Source organism: Vigna umbellata, chromosome 6, assembly GCF_029865625.1.
Source record: "Vigna umbellata cultivar VRB3 chromosome 6, Vumbellata_1.0, whole genome shotgun sequence".
Lineage (NCBI taxonomy): Eukaryota > Viridiplantae > Streptophyta > Magnoliopsida > Fabales > Fabaceae > Vigna > Vigna umbellata.
In genome coordinates, this window is record NC_142170.1 from 29,362,094 (window position 1) to 29,384,970 (window position 22,877).

General features: G+C 42.5%; 3 protein-coding genes across 3 annotated transcripts; 1 reads left to right on the forward strand and 2 right to left on the reverse strand.

Moving 5' to 3' along the window:
• The first annotated feature begins 861 nt into the window (after window positions 1-861).
• LOC148197182 (uncharacterized) lies at window positions 862-2,431 on the forward strand. The gene is made up of 3 exons (XM_088093620.1): window positions 862-1,339; window positions 1,416-1,933; window positions 2,039-2,431. Exons 1-3 carry the CDS (start codon window positions 862-864, stop codon window positions 2,429-2,431), a joined length of 1,389 nt encoding a protein of 462 aa, XP_087949746.1.
• Window positions 2,432-6,733: 4,302 nt separating this feature from the next.
• LOC148197183 (uncharacterized) lies at window positions 6,734-7,615 on the reverse strand. The gene has a single exon (XM_088093621.1). The coding sequence runs from the start codon at window positions 7,613-7,615 to the stop codon at window positions 6,734-6,736; it is 882 nt and encodes a 293-aa protein (XP_087949747.1).
• Window positions 7,616-17,362: 9,747 nt separating this feature from the next.
• On the reverse strand, window positions 17,363-17,989 carry LOC148197184 (uncharacterized). Its single transcript, XM_088093622.1, has one exon. It carries the CDS (start codon window positions 17,987-17,989, stop codon window positions 17,363-17,365), a length of 627 nt encoding a protein of 208 aa, XP_087949748.1.
• Window positions 17,990-22,877: the final 4,888 nt, after the last annotated feature.

Below are 22,877 nucleotides of genomic sequence, written 5' to 3' on the forward strand. Positions count from 1 at the left end.
CTATTTCTCAGGTTTTTCAATCCTTTATAATATTCTTTAAATCTTTAATTATGCTTTAATTTTCTGAAAATTTGGATAACATTGAATTTGGTTCCAAATTAGAAAAGAAGTTTACTTTTCTCTCTCACGTCCCTAGGTTTCGAAGAAGATAAACGAAAAAAAAACACCCTCGCGTTCGGTGAATGAAAACAGGATCTCCCCTTTCCCCTCTCAAATGTCACTTTCGGCTTTGAGTAAGTAAATTTTGTTCAAGCAGCAGTTCTATTTCTATGATTACATAATTGTTTCAGTAGGGATGTGGAGACCGAGATACCAACCTAACAAATCTGGATTGCTTCTTCTTGTGATGCCTATTACGATGCTCCCTCTCTCTCTGTGCTCTGCTCTCTGGAAGAAGATGGGCTGGGAACCTGCAAAGGCACTCCGACGCTCAAGTCAAGAAAGGAATGTATGATTAATCTTCAGATGGCTTAATTACCTACTTAGTCCCCATGTTAGGAGGTAATTTTCTGTTTAGTACCCGGTTTTAAAAATGTAGGCATTTGGTACCTATGTTTTGAAATTTGTATCAATTCAATCCTATCCGTTATATTGTAAGTAACGGCGTTAAATGTTAAATGATGTGGATGAGCGTGAGGTGAAGGAACTTAGAAGTCAGTTCAGGAGTAAGGCAGTTATAGCAAACTGGATTGAGAATAGTTGCATTCTGAGAATAGGTATCAAACATTTATTAAGTTAATAGCTTGCCAGGATGATGAGAGGGTGTGTTACGATAGGGAGAATGCTTCTAGTGAATTTTTCTACTGTTATGCTTCGCCGTTCTACGATTTGTATTTGAGATTACTGTTCACAACCTTTCAAATGGATGTGCTGCGTACCTTGAATGTCGCGCCTAGTCAGTTGCATCCCAACAGTTGGGGGTATGTGCAGGCGTTTGCTGTGATGTGTCAGGCGTTAGCGATTAGGCCCACCGTAGGATTGTTTCTATATTTCTTTAGATGTCGACCGGTCGCGAAGAAGGGGTGGGTGTCGTTGATTTCTGAGCCGGGGAATGCGCTTTTAGAACTGTATCTGCAGTCGTATAGGGGTTTCAAGGAAAAGTTTTTTAAGGTGTCGATCACTGAAGTCGGGCAGAGATACTTTTTCAATGGTGAAGGGAACCCCAAGTTCCCATTGTATTGGACGCAGGAACCCTTGAAGTTCACTTCTTGGTCTGAAGATAAGCTGGCGATTGAAGAGTTAGAGGCTCTGAGTGTGTTGACCTCGTTGCCACGCCCCTTTTCTTCCCGTCAGCTTATAAACTGCCTTGAGTTCGATGACGCTGAGGCGAGGGTGTTTGGTATGTGTCTATGCTCGTTATTTTTGTAAATTGCTTTGTTGTTGTTGACTGTTCTGGGTTGACCTTTGTTTTGCAGAGATAATGGGAAGAAAGGGCAGTGGTATAAATTGGTTCCAGTCCATTGGCAATGAGAGGGCTGAAGTTAACCGCCCAGGGCCATCCGCGGGACGTGCTGGTGGTCAACAACATACACCAGTGCAAACAGCTGGGCCGGTTCCCGTTGTACTGTCGGTGTCGCCTGACGAGACGGTGGTTGTTGAAGAGCAATTGAGGCGGAAAAGAAAAGTGAAGGTTGTCGGGACCAACGGTGAGGTATCAAAGAAGAGAAAGGAGGTAGTTGGGGAGACAGAGCGTCCCCTCCCACTCGGCGTATGGGATCCCGCCTTTACAATGGGTCACAAGGTTGAACTGAACATGGACAGCTCGGAAAAGAAGGTTGTAGAGAACATGAGCGAGCAAGAAATTGCTGATACCATGTTGGAAATGACGACACGAGCGCAAATGTTGGCTTGGCACTTGGCCTATGCTTCTGATAGAGGTAAGCTCCGGGTTGAACTAGAGAAGACACGGACTCAGCTGAAAGAACTCACCGAGGTTCATGCTGCATGCGATGCGAAGTAGAAGCGTTCAGAGCAACTCTTGAGAGAGGCTGAAGTGCTGTTGAACGACTCTCGGGATGCCGGCCTGTCCTTGAAAAAGGAGCGCGATCAAGTGTCGAGCGAGTTGGAACAGGCCAAGAAGGTAGTGGCGGCAGTGTCCAAGGAGAGGAACGATTGGCGGGCGGAGGCCCTGGATAGTAAAGAGCTAGTAGAAGAGCGGAAGGATGCGATAGTGCTTGAACATACCAGGGGCTTTCAGAAGGCGCTGAGGCAGGTCGGCCACTTGCTCAAGGTGTCGACTGAAGGGGTGGAATTTGATATTCAGAAGGATGTGCACGAGGGTCAACTGAAGCCCTTGAACGAAATTCCGGAGGATGCCTTCTTGGAAGCAGAAGAGGGTGAAGGGGCGGTCGCCAACAAGGAGCAGGATGAAGGAGTCGTGGAGACTGACGGAGATGGTGCTGGCGGCGCTCCTAATATTGTAATAGACTAGGGTTTGTTATGTGGATGTACATATAAACACAAATTTTGGTTTGAATATGGAACCTGGATATGATGAAATTCGAATGATTGCCTGCTGAACTTTGAAAATTGTTTGAGTGTTTGTGGATGGGGTGAACTTTCTCTGTAATGACTTATGCGTTGAATATCTAGCTGAATAATCTAATGTTGAAGACGATGATCGACTAAGAAGATGATACTTTAAGTGTCGATGTCGAACGCATAAAGAGCGTCATGCGCGACTGTCGAGGGTGATAGTCGAATAGGGGAATACTGGGTGTTCTCGGGGGAACATCGACCATAGGGAGTGTATCCCAAGGGAACCGGGTGTTCGAGGGTGAACATCTACCAGTGGGAGTGTATCCCGAATGGACTGAGTGTTCCAGGAAGAAAATCTACCGGATGGACTATTCCCAATTCGTTCGAGTGTGGACGTGCCTGTGACGACGACCCTGGGACTCGACATTGGAGATATTATAAATGACACTAAGTAATAACCATAGTGAAGTATACTCTTTATGTGAAAAACGGAGCTGAATAATGTTTCAAAAAAAATAAAAATGAAAAATGAACTTTAACTAAAGTAGTATTTAAGATGCGTGGCATTCCATGTGTTAGGAACTGGTTGTCCGTTAAGGAGCTGGAGGCGATAAGCTCCATTCGCCATGTCCTCGACGATGCGGAATGGGCCTTCCCAGTTGGCAGCCAGTTTGCCGTGCGCTCGATTCTTCCTAGCTTCTCCCCGCTTACGCCACACCAGATCGCCGTTTTTGAAGGCTCTGGGTTTGACTTTGGTGTTGTAACAGCGAGATAGCATTCGCTTTTGTGCCGCTGCGCGAATGGTAGCTACCTCTCGACATTCAGGGAGGATGTCGAGATTCACCCGTAACTGTTCTTCATTAAGCGTCATATCAGTGATATTCCGTCTTAATGAGGGTTCGCCGACCTCGACTGGGAGCATGGCATCAGTGCCATAAGTGAGGTTGAATGGTGTGTCACCTGTGGATCCATGTGGAGTGCACCTGTATGCCCACAAGACCTCTGGCAGCTCTTCTACCCACAAACCTTTGGCTTCGCCGAGTCGCTTCTTCAACTCAGTGAGTATGGCTTTGTTTGCGGCCTCGGCTTGACCGTTTGTTTGAGGGTGTTCGACCGAGGAGGTGACGTGTTTTATGCCTAAACTGCTGAGAAATTCGTCCAGTTTGCGCTTGACAAACTGGCGACCGTTGTCAGTAATGATCTTCTGTGGTAGACCGAATCGACAAATCAGGCGCCAGATGAACTTCTGCACCCGTTGAGCACTGATGACGGACAACGGTTCGGCTTCGATCCATTTGGTGAAATAGTCGACCGCCACGAGAAGGAATTTGTTCTGCGCTTTGGCAAGGGGTAAGGGTCCAACTATGTCGAGGCCCCATTGGGCGAACGGCCAAGGAGAAATGATACCATGCAAGTCTTCGGGAGGTGCGTGGATGTCATGACCGTGGGCCTGGCAGGAGATACATTTCTTGACGAACGTCTCACAATCTTGGTCGAGCGTGGGCCAGTAATATCCTGCGCGGAGTATGCGTGCCCGGAGCGTCCGTTTACCCGAATGAAATCCACATATGCCTGTGTGTAGCTCGCGCAAGACATAGTCGGCTTCGTCCTCTGATATACATTTCAATAGAGGAGTACTGTGGCCGCAACGGTATAGGTCGTCGCCTATGCACAAGAAACGTGCAATGTGTTTTGAATCAGACAGAGTAATGCTCTCTCCTTGTTCCTGTTTCACTATTAGATCCTTGATCTTCTGTCGCCAGTCTGTTACCGGTGGGGACACATCGGTTACGAAAGCTTCTACAACCGGATGGTCGAGTGTTACCTTGATGATTGATGATAGCTGTGCTCTCTCCTTAGAGTGAGTTAACTTAGACAAGAGATCTGTTCTTGCGTTCTGCTCCCTGGGGACATGGACGATGCTAACCTCGGCGAAGTTTTGAAGTAGAGTCTGAGCTTTGTGGAAATAGCGGAGCAAGGTATTATCCTTGACTTGATAAGTTCCGTTCACGTGGCCGACTACCAACTTTGAATCCATCTGACACTCAAGACGATTGACCGTGAACTCTCTGGCCAGGGATAGGCCAGCTATTAAGGCTTCGTACTCGGCCTGGTTGTTGCTAGCTGGAAACTTGAATGTGATGGCTTGCTCTATGACTAAACCACCCGGTCCTTGTAGGACGACACCGGCTCCCCCCCTTTTGTTTGAGGAACCATCCACACTGAGGTGCCACTTTGAGGTCGAGTCCTCTGGTGCAGGTATCAACTCAGATGCAAAATCTGCCAAATGTTGACCCTTGATGGACCCGCGTGGCTCATAACGGAGTCCGAACTCTGACAGTTCCACGGACCAGGAAACCATCCGTCCTGCCAAGTCTGGTTTGCGGAGGATCTTGGCTATGGGGTGATCTGTGCGGACTACTACCTGATGGCTCTGGAAATACGGTCGAAGTCGACGAGAAGCTGTGAGCAGGGCCAGGGCAATTTTCTCAATTCGAGAATATCGTTCTTCGGCCCCCTGCAGTGTACGACTGATAAAGTATATCAGCTTGAGGGAGGGCGCCTCCTGTATCAAGGCCGCACTGACAGCGTGGTGGGATGCTGCGATATACAGCTGCAAGTCGGACCCATCATCCGGTCGAGCCGTAATTGGAGGACTGGTGAGAATGTGTTTGACAGTGTTGAATGCTGTTTCACAATCATCGTCCCAGTGTCGTGTGGTGCCCTTTTTTAAATTCTTCAGGATGGGCTTGATGTGCTCAACTAGCTTCGGAATGAATCGGGACAAGGCTGTGAGCCGACCCACTAGACGTTGCACCTCCCTTAGAGTTTTTGGAGCAACCATGTCGAGTACCGCTTTGCACTTGTCTGGATTAGCTTCGATGCCTCGCCGTGTAAGCATGAAGCCCAAGAACTTACCTGCCGGGACACCGAAATTACACTTGGAAGGATTAAGGCGCATGCTATACCGTCGGAGTTGGCCGAAAACTTCCTTTAAATCCTGTAGGTGTTGTTCCACAGAATTGCTGCGAATAACCATGTCGTCGACATAGACGTCCATACATCGTCCTATTTGATGATGGAAGACTTTATCCATGAGGCGTTGATAAGTGGCCCCGGCATTCTTCAAACCGAACGGCATTGCTTCATAACAGTAATTAGCGCGTTCGATAATGAAGGCTGTTTTGCTCTGATCAGGCTCGTACATCGGGATTTGGTTGTATCCCGAGTATGCGTAGAGAAAGCTGAGTATAACATGACCCGAAGCTCCATCTACCAAACGATCGATGCTAGGTAGGGGATATGAATCTTTGGGACACGCTTTGTTGAGATCTGTGAAGTCGACACACATTCTCCACTGGCCGTTCGACTTTTTGACCATGACTACGTTCGACAACCACGTAGTGTAAGTTAACTCCCTGATGAATTGGGCGTTCATCAACTTCTCGACTTCGACTTGAATGGCCTTGCGCTTCTCTTCTCCGAACCGTCGCTTCTTCTGAGCGACAGGTCGTGCCTCTCGGAAGATGGATAATTTGTGGGCCATGACCCCGGGATGGATTCCTGGCATGTCGGAAACTTCATGGCGAGGTAGGGGGTAGACACAATTGCTCCAAACGCATTCAGACAAGGTCGTCCTAGCAAGGCGTTGTACGATGTATTTGCCTCGACCAACAGGAATCGAACTCTGAGCTCAGGTGCCTCCCGACTTGTTCCGAGCCGAGTTCGCAGGTCAAGGTATCATCTGGTGTCAACTCTTTCCCCTGAGAAACCTACGATTTGCTCGTTAAAAGGGGCGATAAGGTCTTCAGATAGGTCCATCTTCTTGAAAGTGGACCAATATAAAATGTTGACCGAACTCCCCTGATCGACGAGAACCTTGCTGACATCATACCGAGCTATATTAGCAGTGATGACCATGGGATCATCATGATCAGGGTCGGGTGCATGGAAGTCTGCGTTCGTGAATGTGATATCAGGGATTGATCGAGGTTGTCGATCGACCATATGAACCGACTTTAACTGTCTCAGATGCCGTTTCCTAGCGGAAGATGACACTCCCCCCGGCGAAACCACCCGATATTGTGTCGATTCGGCCTCGGACCGAACGCTCCCTCTCTATCCGTCGGGGTGGGCTGCGCGATCGCCTGCGGTGTCGGTCGTCTCTAGGAGGCGATCGTTCGGGACTCCGCCTAGAAGTATCCTTTCGGCGAGGAGTCGCGGCCCTAGTGGAGACTCTATCCTTGATATAATTCTAGAGGTAGCCTACACGGATGAGTCGCTCCAGTTCATCCTTCACCATGTTACATTCCTCTGTATCATGCCCATGGTTCAGGTGGAACCGGCAGGTTTTGCTATTATCTGCGTTCTTGGGAGTAGCCTTTCGCCGTACGATTAAGAGTTCGGCGTGCAAGGCCTCTTCGAGCACCCTTGCTCTCGGTGCATTGAGGGTCGTGTAACGATCATACTTAGACGTCCACCCCGACTCCTTTCGGGGTGCTCGATCCGATTTATAGTCGTTGGTCGGTCGCTTAGCGGGTTTCTTTGCATCATAGTTGGAGGAATCCTGCTGCTGCTTCCTCCTAGAGTTCCGGAGATCCTCGATGCTGATGAATTTAGCTATTGTGGATTGCAGCTCTTCCATAGTAGCGGGAGGGTCAGCATACAATTGTTCCGCAAAATATCCCGGCCTCAAGCAGGACGGCAGATTGCTGATGATGAAGGTGTGACTCATATCCTTTACGCGTCGGGCCGTCTCGGTGTACCGTTGCATGAAAGCTTTCAGGGTTTCGTCCTTTTCCTGCTTGGTATTTACAAGCTCCGCCGCAGTCATCGCCGGTTTTTTATTGGTCGCGTACTGCTTTCGGAATAGGGATTCGATTGTTGCGAAACAATCTACTGAATTCCGTGGAAGAGTACGAAACCATTCTAGGGCTTCATCCTTAAGAGATAAGGAAAATGCCCTGCATATTACCGGGTCATTGTCAGTATAGAATGCCATGGCATCTATAAAATTATGTAGGTGGTTGTCGGGATCGTCGGAACCGTTGTAGCATTCCAAGGCTGGGGGAGGTTTATCTGGCATATTCGCCTGCATAATGGCCTCTGTGAACGGAAGCAGGTTGGTGAGGCTCATGGAAGTAGGCCCCTTCCTCCCCCACCAAAAGGATCAGATGCTCCTCCATGATGGCTTCCTTCGTTATCCTCCTGTCTGTTCGAGGCGGACAACTCTGGTGGTGGGCGCTGGGCCCTCAGTGCCGCCATCTCCTCCGCCTGCTTGCGTTGGATTTCTTGCTGCTCTCTTATAGTTTGTGCTTGTGCCTCAATCTGAGTCTGCAGCTTCTTGATCAATTCGCGAGTGTTGAAGTCTTCCATTGCTCCGGCGGTCGTTGTTGGGATAATAAATCTCGGCCCCACGGTGGGCGCCAAAATGTTTCAGTAGGGATGTGGAGACCGAGATACCAACCTAACAAATCTGGATTGCTTCTTCTTGTGATGCCTATTACGATGCTCCCTCTCTCTCTGTGCTCTGCTCTCTGGAAGAAGATGGGCTGGGTACCTGCAAAGGCACTCCGACGCTCAAGTCAAGAAAGGAATGTATGATTAATCTTCAGAATAATAATCTCTCTCTTAATTTCTCTAAGCGGAAAAACGTACCTTTTTTCCGGTGTGCTTTGCATATTTAAAACAGTAAAATAAACCGTTTACCTGAAAACCCGGTCAGTTACTGAAGTTGACTATTTGGAAGTTATAACTGCTAGGTCGTGTTTGATACTGAGTCAATTACCTCTGGGATTCGTGGTGTTAGCTAATATTCGTAACTGCTTATTCTTAACCGCTCGATATTGCGCTCTGCATGTCGATCGTCCTGTGTAACGACACAAATGGGCGACTTGTCGCGCGAGCACTATATGTCGCGACATCACTGTTTGGTTGTCGATCACCAAGTGGTCGACATCAACATGTAAGCGTGCGACATTACGACCGTGAGAAGGCTCTGCATTGCATATCCTTATTATTAGCTTTAATTGTCGTCAGGTCGCCTGGGTTACCGGTCGACCATTGGTGGACTAGGTATCCTATAGTACAATAATCAAATTGACGGATATATTTTTTTTCCCAATTCTATTTCTATGATCACATAATCAAATTGACGGATATATTTTTTTTCCCAGTTCTATTTCTATGATCACATAATCAAATTGATGGATATATTTTCCCTAGAGCTAGAAATGCAAAAGATAGAGTAAAAGTTATCTTTTAATCAATCCAAGGTAAATTACTGAATTAGCTCCTAAATGGTAAGTCTCAAATATGTTCTCGCTAATACAAAATCAATAGCTATCCTTGTAATGTTCTTCTTCACAACCCTTTACATTTCCACCATTAACATTGAAAGTCCAAGATCCAACATGGTCAATTTTCTCTAGCTTCAATTTCAATGTCAAAAAAGAACATTAAAAGAATTAAACAACTACAATACAGTAATAGAACAACAAATAAGTCATTCAACATTGTAGATACTCATTTGTTTGGTTAAACGAATAATCACTAGATATCCTTGACATGTTTTCCTTTCATACCCGTTTAAATTTCCACTATTATACTGAAAGTCCAAGATTCAATATACCCACTTTTAGCTTCAATTCCAATAACAGCAAAGAACATATAAGATTAAACAATTAAGATATTGTCATAGAATAGCTAATAACTTTACACTCATCAAACACTAGCGCACTGCAGACACTTATTTCAGTTAAAATGCCAAAGATGCAATTGAGCATGCATATCTACATGGGAATGAGTCAAAAAGACTAAATTTTAAATTTGAAAAAAGAATTCATTTTAAATGACTGTAAGGCCACACCAAACTTAGAGTATCCGAACATTAATAGGTGGGTTTCAGGTACAAAACTAGAAGCATTATACAGAACATAAAATAAACTTATTTTAGACTAAGTATCAGTCATAAGAACTGCTGAATGAAGACAATGCCCAAGAAAGGAGAAACAAATGAGGTCGTACCAGGGATACTTCATGTTTTCAAAATACTTACCTCGAAGAAGAAGAAGAAGTCGCCGCAAAGAGAAAGATGAACGTCGTGGAGGAAGCGGCCAAGGCAAGTGGTGCAGCGGGAGCGGAGCAACGGGGACGGTGCACTGGGGGCGGTGCGGCAGGGCTGGTGCGGCGGCGACGTCGACGAGTCAAATGGAGGCACCAACACGATAGCAACGGAGGCAGAGGCACCAATGCAGGACGCACCTTAGACCACTGGTGAGAGAAAAGCTTCGCCGCGACGGAGAATGTTGCGCCAGGGAAGAAGAGCTGCAGAGGTTGCGCTTTTGAAACTTGCGAGGAAGAGGAACCCTTTCGAAAATTGCGAGGAAGAAGAAGACTTTCGTATGGTAAAATTTTTAACCCATGTAAGACAATACAACCTCGGTTCATCATCTACCCGAGGCAGTAAAGCTCCTATATGCCTCGCTTCTTACCTTTACCCGATGCCTATTGCCCCCGCCCCAAAAAAAAAATCTGAAATGACTGTAGGCCTCGGTTCCACCAGCACTCGAAGCAGTAACAACTTTCGAAATCGGTTCTAAGCCAACCGAAGTAGTAGGGTTAGAAAAAAAATAATTTGAATATACAGCAATCAAGCATGTCGGAAGATACTGATCACCCATATGCCTCGGTTCTGAACGAACCGAAACCGTTGATCATGTTCAGGTTCTGAACGAACCGAAACCGTAGATCATGTTCAGAATCCTATCAGGCAAAAAGGTCTGTTTTGGAAGGAAATTTTACAGTGTTAGGCATCAATTTATATTTTAACCGAGACAGAAACGATTTTTCACTCCGGTTACAGGAGAACCGTAGCATATAAGTTCGACAAAACTTCTAAAATGTCAATGTCTGTTCATAAATTTTTTTTCATAAAAGAATCTTTTAAGACGAACAAACTTTATTTGATTAAAATGCACAAGCAAAACATAATTATAAACTTTGTCTGTTCAAAACGAAATATGAAATAAATTCCTTTTATAGTAAAGATGTCAAGTCTGAAACTTGTAAATAGAGTAAATCATTATCCCCAAAATATAAGATCCCAACTCTCACGTCATCTACTTCGATCCGGTATTATTTGCAATGTCATCTACTCCGTACAAGTACGATCATCGTAGGTGAAAACCACAAACATGCAAGGATGAGCAACTAGAAATAACATCATAGCATATAACATAGTAAAACAACATGAAACACAACCCATAACTAGTCATGACAATATATCTCCACTCATAAATAATATCACAACCAATCCATTCATAAACCAATGTCATTTCCTTGCACTTTGTCGTCCCAACCTATTACGCAAAACAGGGTGATTCAATTCGTCCTTCATCGCAACTTCAGACCTATCTTCCCGACTTCTCAAGAAGTCTTTTGGGCGAGATATTCACATCCTTGCGCAAAAGGAAGTGACACTCGAATCACTGTCTCTATACGAGACTCAACATCCTTATCGTAACACAATACGAAAAGTTCACACATGAGTGACGACAGTATAAGAAAATAACATAGTTTCATACTCACATCACAATTCCATACACATTCTCATTATCATACATTCCTCCACAAATCATAAGATTTATCTCACTATTCTCAAAATATACCCAGTCTCAACAATATGCATTGCTCACCAATCACGAGACTTATAACACAACCTCATTATTTTCTACCTTTAATCTCAAAAAAATATATTAACTCACAATCATAAATCAATACACATTCTCAATGACCTGTACACAACCAATCATGAGGTTTACACACAATTCTCAACACATTACATCGAATTCTCAGTAATAGACATTAGCTCATCAATAAAATGCATTATTCATCAATTATAAGATTTATGACACAATTCTCATTACCTTCCATACATGCTTTCACCAGTATGAACTAACATAACACCACCAAAACTTCAAAAGACCATTGTAATTATATAAATAAATTAATTGAGTCTAGGAAACCAAAAGAAACTCACGTGGATCCATCTCCACTCATCCACACGTACTAAACCTTCATCCAATACTCCAAAAATAATCACCTACGCAATACACCATAGTTTTACTAAAAGGAAACAAGCAACACAACTTCTAAATTAGCTGCGGGTTCCACAAAATCTAATTATTTTATTTTCATTTTCAAAACACACCAATAAATGACTAAGGCTTTGTTCGTTTAGAGTGATTTGGGGGAGATGATTTGAATGGATTTGAGTGGATTTGAGGGTAATTTTTTTGTTGTTTTTTTGAGTAGATTTGTGGGTAATTGAGAGTGGATTTGGAAGTAAAGTTTGTGAGAATTAGTATAGGATTTGATTGATGTGATAGATTTTAAAAATGAGTTTAATTGGTAGAAATTAAAGATTACCAAAATGCCCCTAGTTATAAAAATAATATAAAATGTTATTTATAAATGTTATATTTAATTGTAAAAATGTTTATAAAGAAAAAAAAATTATGAATAATTTATAAAATTAATGTTTAAAAATTATAAAAATTAAATAATCAACTTATTTTTAATAAATTAAAAAATATAATATACCTAATTTTATTAAGACGTAGATTTTTTTAAATTATAATATTAAAATAATTATAAAAAAAAACTGAAAAATAAGTTTGCATAATAAATATAAAAAAAAACCTGTAACCGGTTACGCGTGCCACCAAAATTTCATATGCTCATGTAACCGGTTACATGCTTCTGTAACCGGTTACGCCACCCTCCCATGTGCTTCATACCCCTGTAACCGGTTACGATTCTTCTGTAACCGGTTACGCCACCCTTGTGTTGCGTATCAAGTGGAGGGCACACGACTTTTCATCAACAATCCACGTAAATCTCTTCAATTTTGCGAGTGATGAAAACAGAGTGCGTCCCGCAAATCCGTCCTCGATGATCCGTTCATTTCAGCTCAAAGAAACAACCATGCATTGGTAAATCGTCGCTCTCAAATTCGCATGAACAGTTCAATCTGTTGGTGCGAACACAGGCTAAATTTTCCAACACCAAAGAAAACATATTTTTCCAATACATCCCACTTTACACTAAACACACCCTCTTCTACATATATCTTTCCAATACAGAGACTATCTCTCAATGTACTCTCCTTCCCACTCAAAATCAATTACAACAAACAAGAGGTGAACACCCTCACACTCACACAACCCAGAAAGCAATCCCAACTTCCTGTAACCTTACAACAATCCCAACTCTAAGAAAAACTTTGAGAGAAATCCCAACTCTCAATTACAGCACACACAGTTCTCTCCTCTGGCACATGTTCTCAAAAACTCAATCTACAGATTCAAAAAGATAAACCTGGTCTTCACAGTAGACACTCGAGTAGTGCATATATAATTAAAAACCTTTGAGCACAAATCTTGACAGAATCTTGATGTCTCAACCCAGATTTAATCCTTGATTCTTCAAGATGATTCTTGGACGCCTTTTGCAGTTCAAAACTCAATCAAATATTAGTTATAAAACTGTATATTCAGTGTGTTGTTTTGAAACAGCAGGCAAGACATCTATTTATAAGATTTTCACAATACTAACGCATTTTAATCTATTGCGAAATTAATGTAATCGATTATCCTTTTAACAGTGCTATGCTAGATTTACATTAAAACAAATTTAACAGATTAAGCCATTAATGTAATCGATTGCACATATAATATAAGTCAAAACATTTGAAAATATGACCGTTATGATAGTTAAGACTTATCATCAAAACAATTTTCAATGTATACTAGATTTAACCGATTAAGGAAACTATGTAATCGGTTAAGTATTACACTTAAGCAATTTTGAAAACTTTTTCTCCTCAAAACACATCACAGCACTCAACAAACATATGTTGGCAAAGACACATGTTTTAATCGATTATACATATAATGTAATCGGTTAAAACTTGCAATTTGCTATAGTTAAGCATTTTGCTGAAATCTGATGAGTCTAATTGATTACATAAACACTGTAATTCATTACTTCATACAAATATATTTTGTGCAAGTGGTTTTTTCATTTAAAGCATGAGTATGCATACTATAGATGTAAACACATGTATGACCATAATAAGTATGCAAACCAATCAATTCAAGCACACACACGCCACCCTTCTTTCCATCCTCCGGTTTCTTCTCCACCCTTCTCACCAACAGTCCAACCGCGTACACCTCTTCCTTCCTCTCCCTTTGTAAACCGTCCCAAAATCCCATCCTCTGTCAGCGCCTTCGTTGTAGCGGGCTCCAAATCTTGCCACGTGTTCATCAAAATTCCATAAAAAAACACAATAAAAGAATAATAAAGTAGTAATTCCAAAAAAAAAATACTATAGAAACAATTTTTTAATTATTTTTGTATCACTTTATCCAAATGTGTAGAGGAAAAAGTACTGACAAACTGCTTTACACATAAAAGCGAAAAAGAGAAAAACAAAATTTAACATCATTTGTAAGTATTTAATGGAATGACTTAATTGAGACAATTTTTAACAAATAAGAATACAATTGACACCTTTTAAAAAAAATTTAATTGACACAACTCACAATTAAAATTTAAATTAAAATCAAGTGGGACCCATCCCCTTAAAAGCATCATATAAACTAACAATTACCTATTCTAAGACCGTGGGACCCATGTTATCATTTTACCTGTTAAAAGACGTCTTTTCATTTTACCAAACCAAGACCGTGGACCCATGCTATCAATCCCTAACTTTTTCTTTTAAAACAAAACTTTCAATTCAAAAAGATTCTTATCCCCCTAGTTTCTACGAGTAACCAATAACCTTCTCCCATATTTTTTTTTCATTTTTCCACAGGTGGGATCCTCATTTTCCCTTTATTAGAAGAAGTCTTAAACAAATCAATACTAGTGAGATATTTGGTTTGTACTAAGCCATGCACGAAGTCAAACTGACATTAATGGTGAGAAAATAGTTCAGGGAAAACGAATTATGAGAATTTACATTGTTAATGGTGAGAAATTGGGAAAACGAATTAGGAGATGTACTCTTGAAGCGCTGCAAAATTGAAGAAAAATTCATTATGGTTTCATATATGTTTGAAGATGAATTTGATTTGTAATGTATTCAAGGTATACATCATTACCTCATTCCAGTCATCTGTAGTGACAACTCGAATGATGGTCTTAATACAACACATGACATAGAAGCCATATTCCCATGAATCTAGCTGTTGGTTACACTAAAATGACAAACTAAATAGTTAAGAATTTAGATCATTCAATAACATAGGAAATGAATTAGAACTATAAATGTAACATCCCATAAAATATAACAATAAACCATATATCATAGAAAATCACATATATTAATATATCAATTCAGTTTTTCAACTAAAGAAGTAGAGCTCGATAATGGTCGTACGGCCTTGAATCCACTGATACGAATATTACAGGCGTTCAATAAACATAGATGACTGAACGGTTTACAAAATATAATTACCGAACGGTCAAAGTAAGCAAAAGAAGAGGTTCGATCTAATACAGTATATTAACACGACTAAACTAAACATTTTAACCGAACGCACTACTGTTCGGCCTTCACTTCTACCTCCACTAGGTTCTCTTCAGCCAGGATTCCTTCCTCAAGTGTTTCTTCCAATAATGCATCTCCCTCTGCTCACATCCACACGGATGATCATTGCAAGGACAAGACGAACGTACAGATACAAGACAACACAATGAAAACGAAAGGGTAAGCTTATTGAATTTAATTCAAGTAAAACATACATTTCATAACATATCAATCGGATCAATAATTCACAACATATACTTTAATCCATTCATTAACTCAATCAATTCCTGATACTAGACTGACCGTCCGGACTGTATGAATTCTGTGTAGCTACGACGTTCGTGCACCCAGGTGGAATAGCTGGAATTCTCATCAGCTGCCACCCGAGGTTAGTCCGTTCCGTCCAAGTTACAGTTATGGACTAGGACCTCCTGCCATTCTCACACATGACATACTCCTCTCTACTTGAGAACGAGCACTCACGGAATATCAGGATGAACCGCCAGCTAAGCTTGCCACATTCATACTTTACAAATCTCAACTTTCATCCAAGAGTCGTTCCTCCCTGGAACGCTCGTTCAAAATCCACAACCATAATTTCATTTCTTATACCGTTCGCACATTACAGTTTTCCACATTAATATCAATTCAATCTTTCGTTCCACTTTCATAAAATGACGAGCGTTCAGCCCTCTTCAAAATGAGGACGAACGTTAAGTCGATACAGAGAAATCCTCGTTTCTGAACAAAAGGAAACGAACACCTTTCCAATGACGGACGTTGTGACCACTTGAATCAGTTAAATGAACTGATTCTAGAACAATTCAAATGATACTTAGAATAATTTAAGTACAATAACTATAGATCGAATCCAAATGGATAGAGACACCGCAAGGTGTTTAGATACTTATACAGAGTACGATTTAATCAAAGAGACTAATCGCCAGTCAATGACCGAACGCGGTAATGGATATTTATTGAAGTTTCGGACGAACGCTATTTATCTCGTTTGGCAATTAAAGGAAAGAACGAGCGTTCGGTATAAGACTGAGCGCCACTCATAACGTACGCTTTGGGTCGAAACCCATCGCTGATTCAAAATTATAGAAAGAGGGATTTATATATGGCGAGATGGTAAAGTTATGTTTTTAACATAATGATTAAGTGTCCGAATGTATACTTTCAAGCTTCTCAAATTCTCACACAACACTCAGGATATCTACGTTTGGCCGAACGCTCAAACGTAAGACTAATATAAGAGGGCGTTCGTCCTCAGCTGGAATTCTTTCCGAATGAAAGAATTCTCTTTCCAATAAAACCTACTACTAATACCGAACGGTAAAAGACCGTTCAATGACGAACGTTCATTATCATAAGAATTTCATAATCAAAGTTTCATTTATATTAAAAACATTTCCGAGCATATACTTTCAATTATTCATCTCATCATACATTTCATATTTCAGTTTATTCACGTCATAGCACAGTTCATCATTTTCATACATCAGCTCATGATCATATTCATATACCAAAAATTAATTATCACAAATTCATACTTCATACAATACACAAAACGTACATACAGTACAGTGCAACCATAGGAATTAAATTTAATAAGCTTCCCTTACCTGGATCAGTGATGAACGTTCTAAGAGTAGGAATTTCGGTGGTCCGTCTACAGTTCTCTACCCCTAATGGTTTCTTACTTCTTCCACTCAGGCTAACCATAACCAAAATACGAAAAGATTTAGATAATATCACTGCATGCAACCAAGTCTTGGTTTTGCATGTCACCCATGAACGAACGCTTTGAAAAGAAGACTTACCAGCTTCAGATTCTGAAACTGTTCGGTCCAAACTGCTGTCTACGGTGCCGGGAGCACTTCTATGGCGTCTGATCGGAGAAAGGAGGAGGTAAATGATGAGTTTCAGTAGAAAGAAGGAGGAAGAGGGTTTTAGAGAGAAGGAGGAGAAAAATGGAGGTCTGAAGTTAGGAAGAAGAAGGTGCGTGCAGGAGAGTGGGCGGCGTTTTTCAGAAAAAATCATTTTGTTTACCATCTTTCCAAGCGGTCGTGCACTCTCCCGTTGACACCTGCACTCCACTAACTGACTTCCGAAGCTTCTACTGTGACACTTGGCATTATCACAGAGAGTGTGTGAGTGCGTTTTAATGGCACTGAGCGGGTGACGTGGGTGCATTTATGAGAGTAACCAGGTGACTCAGCAATGCATTTAATGAGACGTGACAATCCCCCTAACTACAAAAATTTTCGTCCTCGAAAATTAAGACTTACCCGGAAACAAGTGAGGGTATAAGTCCTTCATGGCATCCTCCACTTCCCATGTAGAGTCGCCCGTCTTCTCGTCCCACACCACTTTTACTAACCGAACGTGTTTTCCCTTGTATAACTTGGTGCGGAAGTCTTCAACACGAACCGGCTTCATCTCGAACGTTCGGTCTTGACGAAGACGAACGTCCTCTAGCTCCAATATGTTCGAGGGATCTGCTATGTATTTCCGGAGTTGGGAAACATGAAATACCGGATGAAGGTTGGACAATTGGGGAGGCAAGGCTAGTTCGTACGCTACTGGTCCAATCTTCCTTAGAATTTGATACTGCCCAACGAACTTGGGAGATAACTTCTTTGATCGCATAGCTCTGCCTACTCCTGTGGTTGGATTCAATCTAAGGAATACGTGATCGCCAGCTTGGAACTCTAACGGTCTCCTTCTCTTGTCTGCATAGGACTTCCGGCTGCTCCTTGACGTCTTCAACCTCTCTTGAATTAACTTCACCTTTTCAGTCGTTTGTTGAATGAGCTCAGGTCCAGTCAATACGTTCTCTCCTTGTTGAAACCAGCAAAGTGGCGTGCGGCACTTCCGTCCATACAGAGCTTCGAAGGGAGCCATTCCAATGCTGGACTAGAAGCTGTTGTTGTAGGTGAACTCCACTAACGGCAAGATTTCATCCCAAACGCCCATGTGATCTAGCACGCACGTCCTCAGTAAGTCTTCAAGCATCTGGATGGTTCTATCGGACTGACCGTCCGTCTGAGAATGGTACGCTGAACTCATTTGAAGTTTGCTGCCCAGTTCGCTTTGCAAGGACTGCCAAAACCGAGAGGTGAATCTCGTGTCTCGGTCAGAGATGATACTGGACAACACTCCATGTAGACGAACGATCTCCTTGATGTAGAGTTTTGCCAAGTTAGTCATAGACATCTTCAGGTTGACCGCTAGGAAGTGAGCACTCTTCGTCAGTCGATCCACTATCACCCAAATGGAATCGTGATTCTTGACTGTGCGGGGTAAGTGTGTCACGAAGTCCATAGAAATGCTGTCCCACTTCCATTCGGGAATCTCCAGAGGTTGTAGTAGGCCGCCCGATCTTTGATACTCAGCTTTGGCACGTTGACAAGTTAAGCATGATGCCACAAAACGTGCGACATCACTCTTCATTCCTGGCCACCAGAACGACTGCTTGAGATCTTGATACATCTTAGTCATGCCAGGATGCATGCTAAGACGGCTGTGATGTCCTTCTTCCAGTATGATTCTCTTCAGATCTCCATCATTTGGAACGCACGTCCTACCCATATAGCGTAATAGGCCGTCCGTCCCAACGTTGAATTCCTTTGCTTGATCCGTGCCGAGCGCTCTTCTGATCTTCAACAATTCTTCATCTTCCAGTTGTTTCATTCTGATCCGGTCAAATACGTTACTGGATATCCTAAGGTTACAGCATTTGATGTTGTCCGGTTCTAATTTGAACTGTAACCTTAGGTCTCTAAAGCTCTCCACCAAGCTCAGTTCACGCACCATCATGGACGACACATGTACCACTTTTCTGCTTAAAGCGTCCGCTACCACGTTCGCCTTTCCTGGATGGTAGAGTAGCTCAAAATCATAATCCTTTAAGAACTCAAGCCACCTCCTCTGCCTCATATTCAACTCCTTCTGATCAAAGAGGTACTTGAGACTCTTGTGATCGCTGAAAACTTGGAAAGTTGATCCATACAAGTAGTGCCTCCAAATCTTCAGAGCAAAAACGACCGCTGCCAACTCCAGGTCGTGCGTTGGGTAATTCTTCTCATGAATCTTCAATTGTCGAGAAGCGTACGCCACTGCTCGTCTCTCTTGCATCAATACACAGCCCAAACCTTGATGAGAGGCATCACAGTAGACTTCAAATGGTTTGGCCGTGTCCGGAATAACTAGCACTGGAGCGCTCGTCAACTTCCGCTTTAATTCTTGAAAGCTGGATTCACACCGATCAGTCCAAGCGAACGGGTGGTCTTTCCTAGTCAGCTGCGTTAACGGTGCTACTATCTTAGAAAATCCTTCTATGAAACGTCTGTAGTAGCCCGCGAGTCCCACAAAACTCCTAACTTCAGTGACCGAACGTGGACTCTCCCAATCCAAGACCGCTCGTACTTTTTGCCGGATCAACTGAGATACCTTCAGCTGATACCACGTGGCCCAAGAACTGCACTTCTTTCATCCAAAACTCGCACTTGGACAACTTAGCGTACAACTCTTTGTCTTTTAAAACTCCAAGTACCAGCCTCAAGTGCTCTTCATGTTCTTCACAGCTCTTGGAGTAGATAAGGATGTCATCAATGAACACCACCACGAACTTATCCAAATACGGCCTGAAAATGCGGTTCATGTAATCCATGAAAACAGCTGGGGCGTTCGTCACACCGAACGGCATCACTACATACTCGTAGTGTCCGTAACGAGATCTAAATGTCGTCTTCTTCTTTAACTCGAATCTGGTGGTAACCTGACCTCAAATCTATCTTTGAAAATACGCTCGCACCATGTAACTGATCCAACAGGTCGTCAATTCGAGGCAGGGGATATTTGTTCTTGATGGTCAGCTTATTCAATTGTCTATAATCGATGCAGAGCCGAGAGCTGCCATCTTTCTTCTTCAATAACAGTACATGCGCTCCCCACGGTGATACGCTCGGTCGTATGAACTTTTTGTCCATTAAATCTTCAATTTGCTTCTTAAGTTCAGCCAACTCCGCTGGTGCCATTCGGTATGGTTGAACAGAGATGAGTGCTGCAGTTGTCACCAGATCAATGGTAAACTCAACCTCACGAAAGGGAGGTAGTCCGGGCACTTCATCCGGAAAAACGTCTGGGAACTCGCTCACAACTAATCGTCCTCCACTATGTTCGTTGTTGGACGATCGTTCAAAATTCACATCTCCAACTTCCTTGTCTTCGTGCGTCATTATCAAAAAGCAGCTAGCGCCCTCCATGATATCTTCTTTCAACTGACCAAGCGTCACACTCAAGTCTTCTTCATCTTCTTCAGGAAAAATTAATTCCTTAGCACCATAGTCTATGAGAATGTGATTGGTAGTCAGCCAATCCATTCCCAAAATCACTTCTAACTCCTTGAGAGGCAAACATATGAGGTTCACCTTATATCTACGCCCTTCTATCTCAATAGGACATCTAACGCACATAGTAGACGTCCTAACCTCACCAGCTGCTGGGGTTGACACCACCAAATCAAACTGCATTTCACTCTCTGCTAATCCCAATTTCTCAACGCACGCCTTCGAGATGAAGGAGTGTGTTGCCCCCGAGTCATACAACACACAACAAGATTTTCCATGAACTAAGTAGGTACCGGTGATGAGCGTACCTGAGCTTGCTGCTTCCGCTCCCGTAATTGCATACACACGCCCAACAGCTTGGGCTCGACCACCTCTCCCTTGCTGGGTCCTTCCAGTGTTCGGTGGCCTCATAACAGTACGTCTGCCCATATTGCACTCGTTCTCCAGATGGCCGTTTCTCCTACACCGAGTGCAATATTTTCCTCCAACCAACTAAAGGCATACGGATCTAAAATGAGGTCCCCCTGATAATAGTTGAAAAACTGTTATTTTTATGATTAAAATTGACACTAAAAGCAACCTTTACACTTAGAAACTAGCTTGAAATCATGCTTTTCTTCATATTTTTAGAAATAAGAGAGCTGGACAGGTTTATGCTTGATTTCAGTGTTTTTGTGCAGGTTTTAAGGTGAATTTGGTGAAAGAAGTGAAGAAGGAGAGAGATGAAATCATAAAAGACATCAAAAAGTGCAAAAGGAGAAGCCGAAGTCACCGCTCAGCGGCAGTTTACCGCTGAGCGGCACTCAGGCACTCACGGGAGATCCGCTGAGGGGCAAAATGGCCGCTGAGGGGAGAAAATAAGACACGCACTTACCGCTGAGCGGTATTTTACCGCTGAGCGGCACTTTAATGGGCTTGGACCTAATTTTTTGTAATTTACGAATGGTATTTAAGCTTTAGGGTTTCCTAGGGTTAGGTATCTTTGGCTGGAACGAAGTAAACACTCTCTCTTCCACCCCTTTGAAGGAGGATCTTGGATGCTGAGGCTTCCTCTTCACCTTTTTAGGGTTTATTCTTTCATTCTTTCATTGTAATTCATCTAGGTTCACCATGAATATGGTGAACTAATCTCTGTATGTTTGTTGGGGAATCAATGTAATCTTGTGAAACTCTCATATATGGAATCTGTTTTTACATCTTTTAATTAAGACTTATGCTTTCTTTCATCATTAGTTAGGGTTTTTCCTCTTTGCTTAATGCTTGCATTGTTTAACTTATTCGATGCATGATTATTGGTTTTGTCGATACGGGCACGTACGGGGAAATCTAGATCCGGGGAATTTCTCCCAATATGATATTGGTTGTCGTTAAGCTCCTGCACTTATGAACTGATCATTAGGAATGCTAGGAATTGTATGAACTCGTGATTAGGGAGAAGCCTTCTAGAAAGGTACTTTAGAGAGTGGCATTAACAATGATGATTTGAATGTTGAATTCCTAAAATATATGAGAGTGGATAAGATGAAATTGACCCCCAACAACATATTCATACATAAATTTCATTGAAAGTGTTTATCTTTTGCTTTTTGTCATTGATCAAAACTTCATGCATACATGTTTATTTTCTGTCTTGCATATTAAACTCCAAATATTTCGTCTTTAAGTCTTAGTTAATCAAACAATCACACAACTAAACTAGGCCGTGAGTCCTTTGGGAAGAACGATACTTGGTCTTACCAAGTTTATTACTTGAACGATTCGGTCACACTTGCCGATTGAAAAAAATGTTTGTGACATCATATTTTGGTGTTCATAAATTTGTCCATCACCCCCACATTGAAAACATCTGACCGTCCCCTGTTGTCCTGATTGTTCAGCAACCACCAAAGCTTGAGAACCACTAGACTGAGCTGGACGAGCGTACGGTGTCCTATTCCGATTCAAGTTCGTCCTTGATAGAATTGGTCCTCTGGTTGCTTGTTGCTTCTTCTGTTGTTCTGCCTCAGCCATATTTTTCTCCAATACCTTGGCCCTCTCAACCATTGTAGGAAATGACCGAATACATAAGCTGGAAATTAACACCTTCAAATCACTCCTCAGCCCATTTTCAAACTTTCTACACTGCCACTCCTCACTGGTTGCCATGGTATTGAAACGAACCAAGTGCTTGAACTTGTTCATATACTCCGAAACAGACATTCCCCCCTGTACCAACTGTAGGAACTCCACCTCCTTGGCGAAACGAACACTGTCTGGAAAATACTCTTCATAGAATTTGTTTCTGAACACTTCCCAAGTAATAGGACTGTGAGCGTCTGTCAATATAGCCCTCACGCTCGCCCACCAGTGGCTCGCTTCTCTAGTCAGAAGATATTATGTGAAAGCCAATCGATTTTCATCCGGGCACCTCTTTGCATTATAAATCCTATCCATGTCACGCA

Bases quoted from the DNA above. Each gene is read 5' to 3' on its own strand.
- LOC148197183 (XM_088093621.1), bottom strand. From the start codon at position 7,615: ATGAGCCTCACCAACCTGCTTCCGTTCACAGAGGCCATTATGCAGGCG.
- LOC148197184 (XM_088093622.1), bottom strand. From the start codon at position 17,989: ATGGCTCCCTTCGAAGCTCTGTATGGACGGAAGTGCCGCACGCCACTT.
- LOC148197182 (XM_088093620.1), top strand. From the start codon at position 862: ATGGATGTGCTGCGTACCTTGAATGTCGCGCCTAGTCAGTTGCATCCC. The intron at 1,340-1,415 runs GTATGTGTCTAT...TTTGTTTTGCAG, and splicing joins CGCTGAGGCGAGGGTGTTTG to AGATAATGGGAAGAAAGGGC. The intron at 1,934-2,038 runs GTTCATGCTGCA...TCCTTGAAAAAG, and splicing joins AGCTGAAAGAACTCACCGAG to GAGCGCGATCAAGTGTCGAG.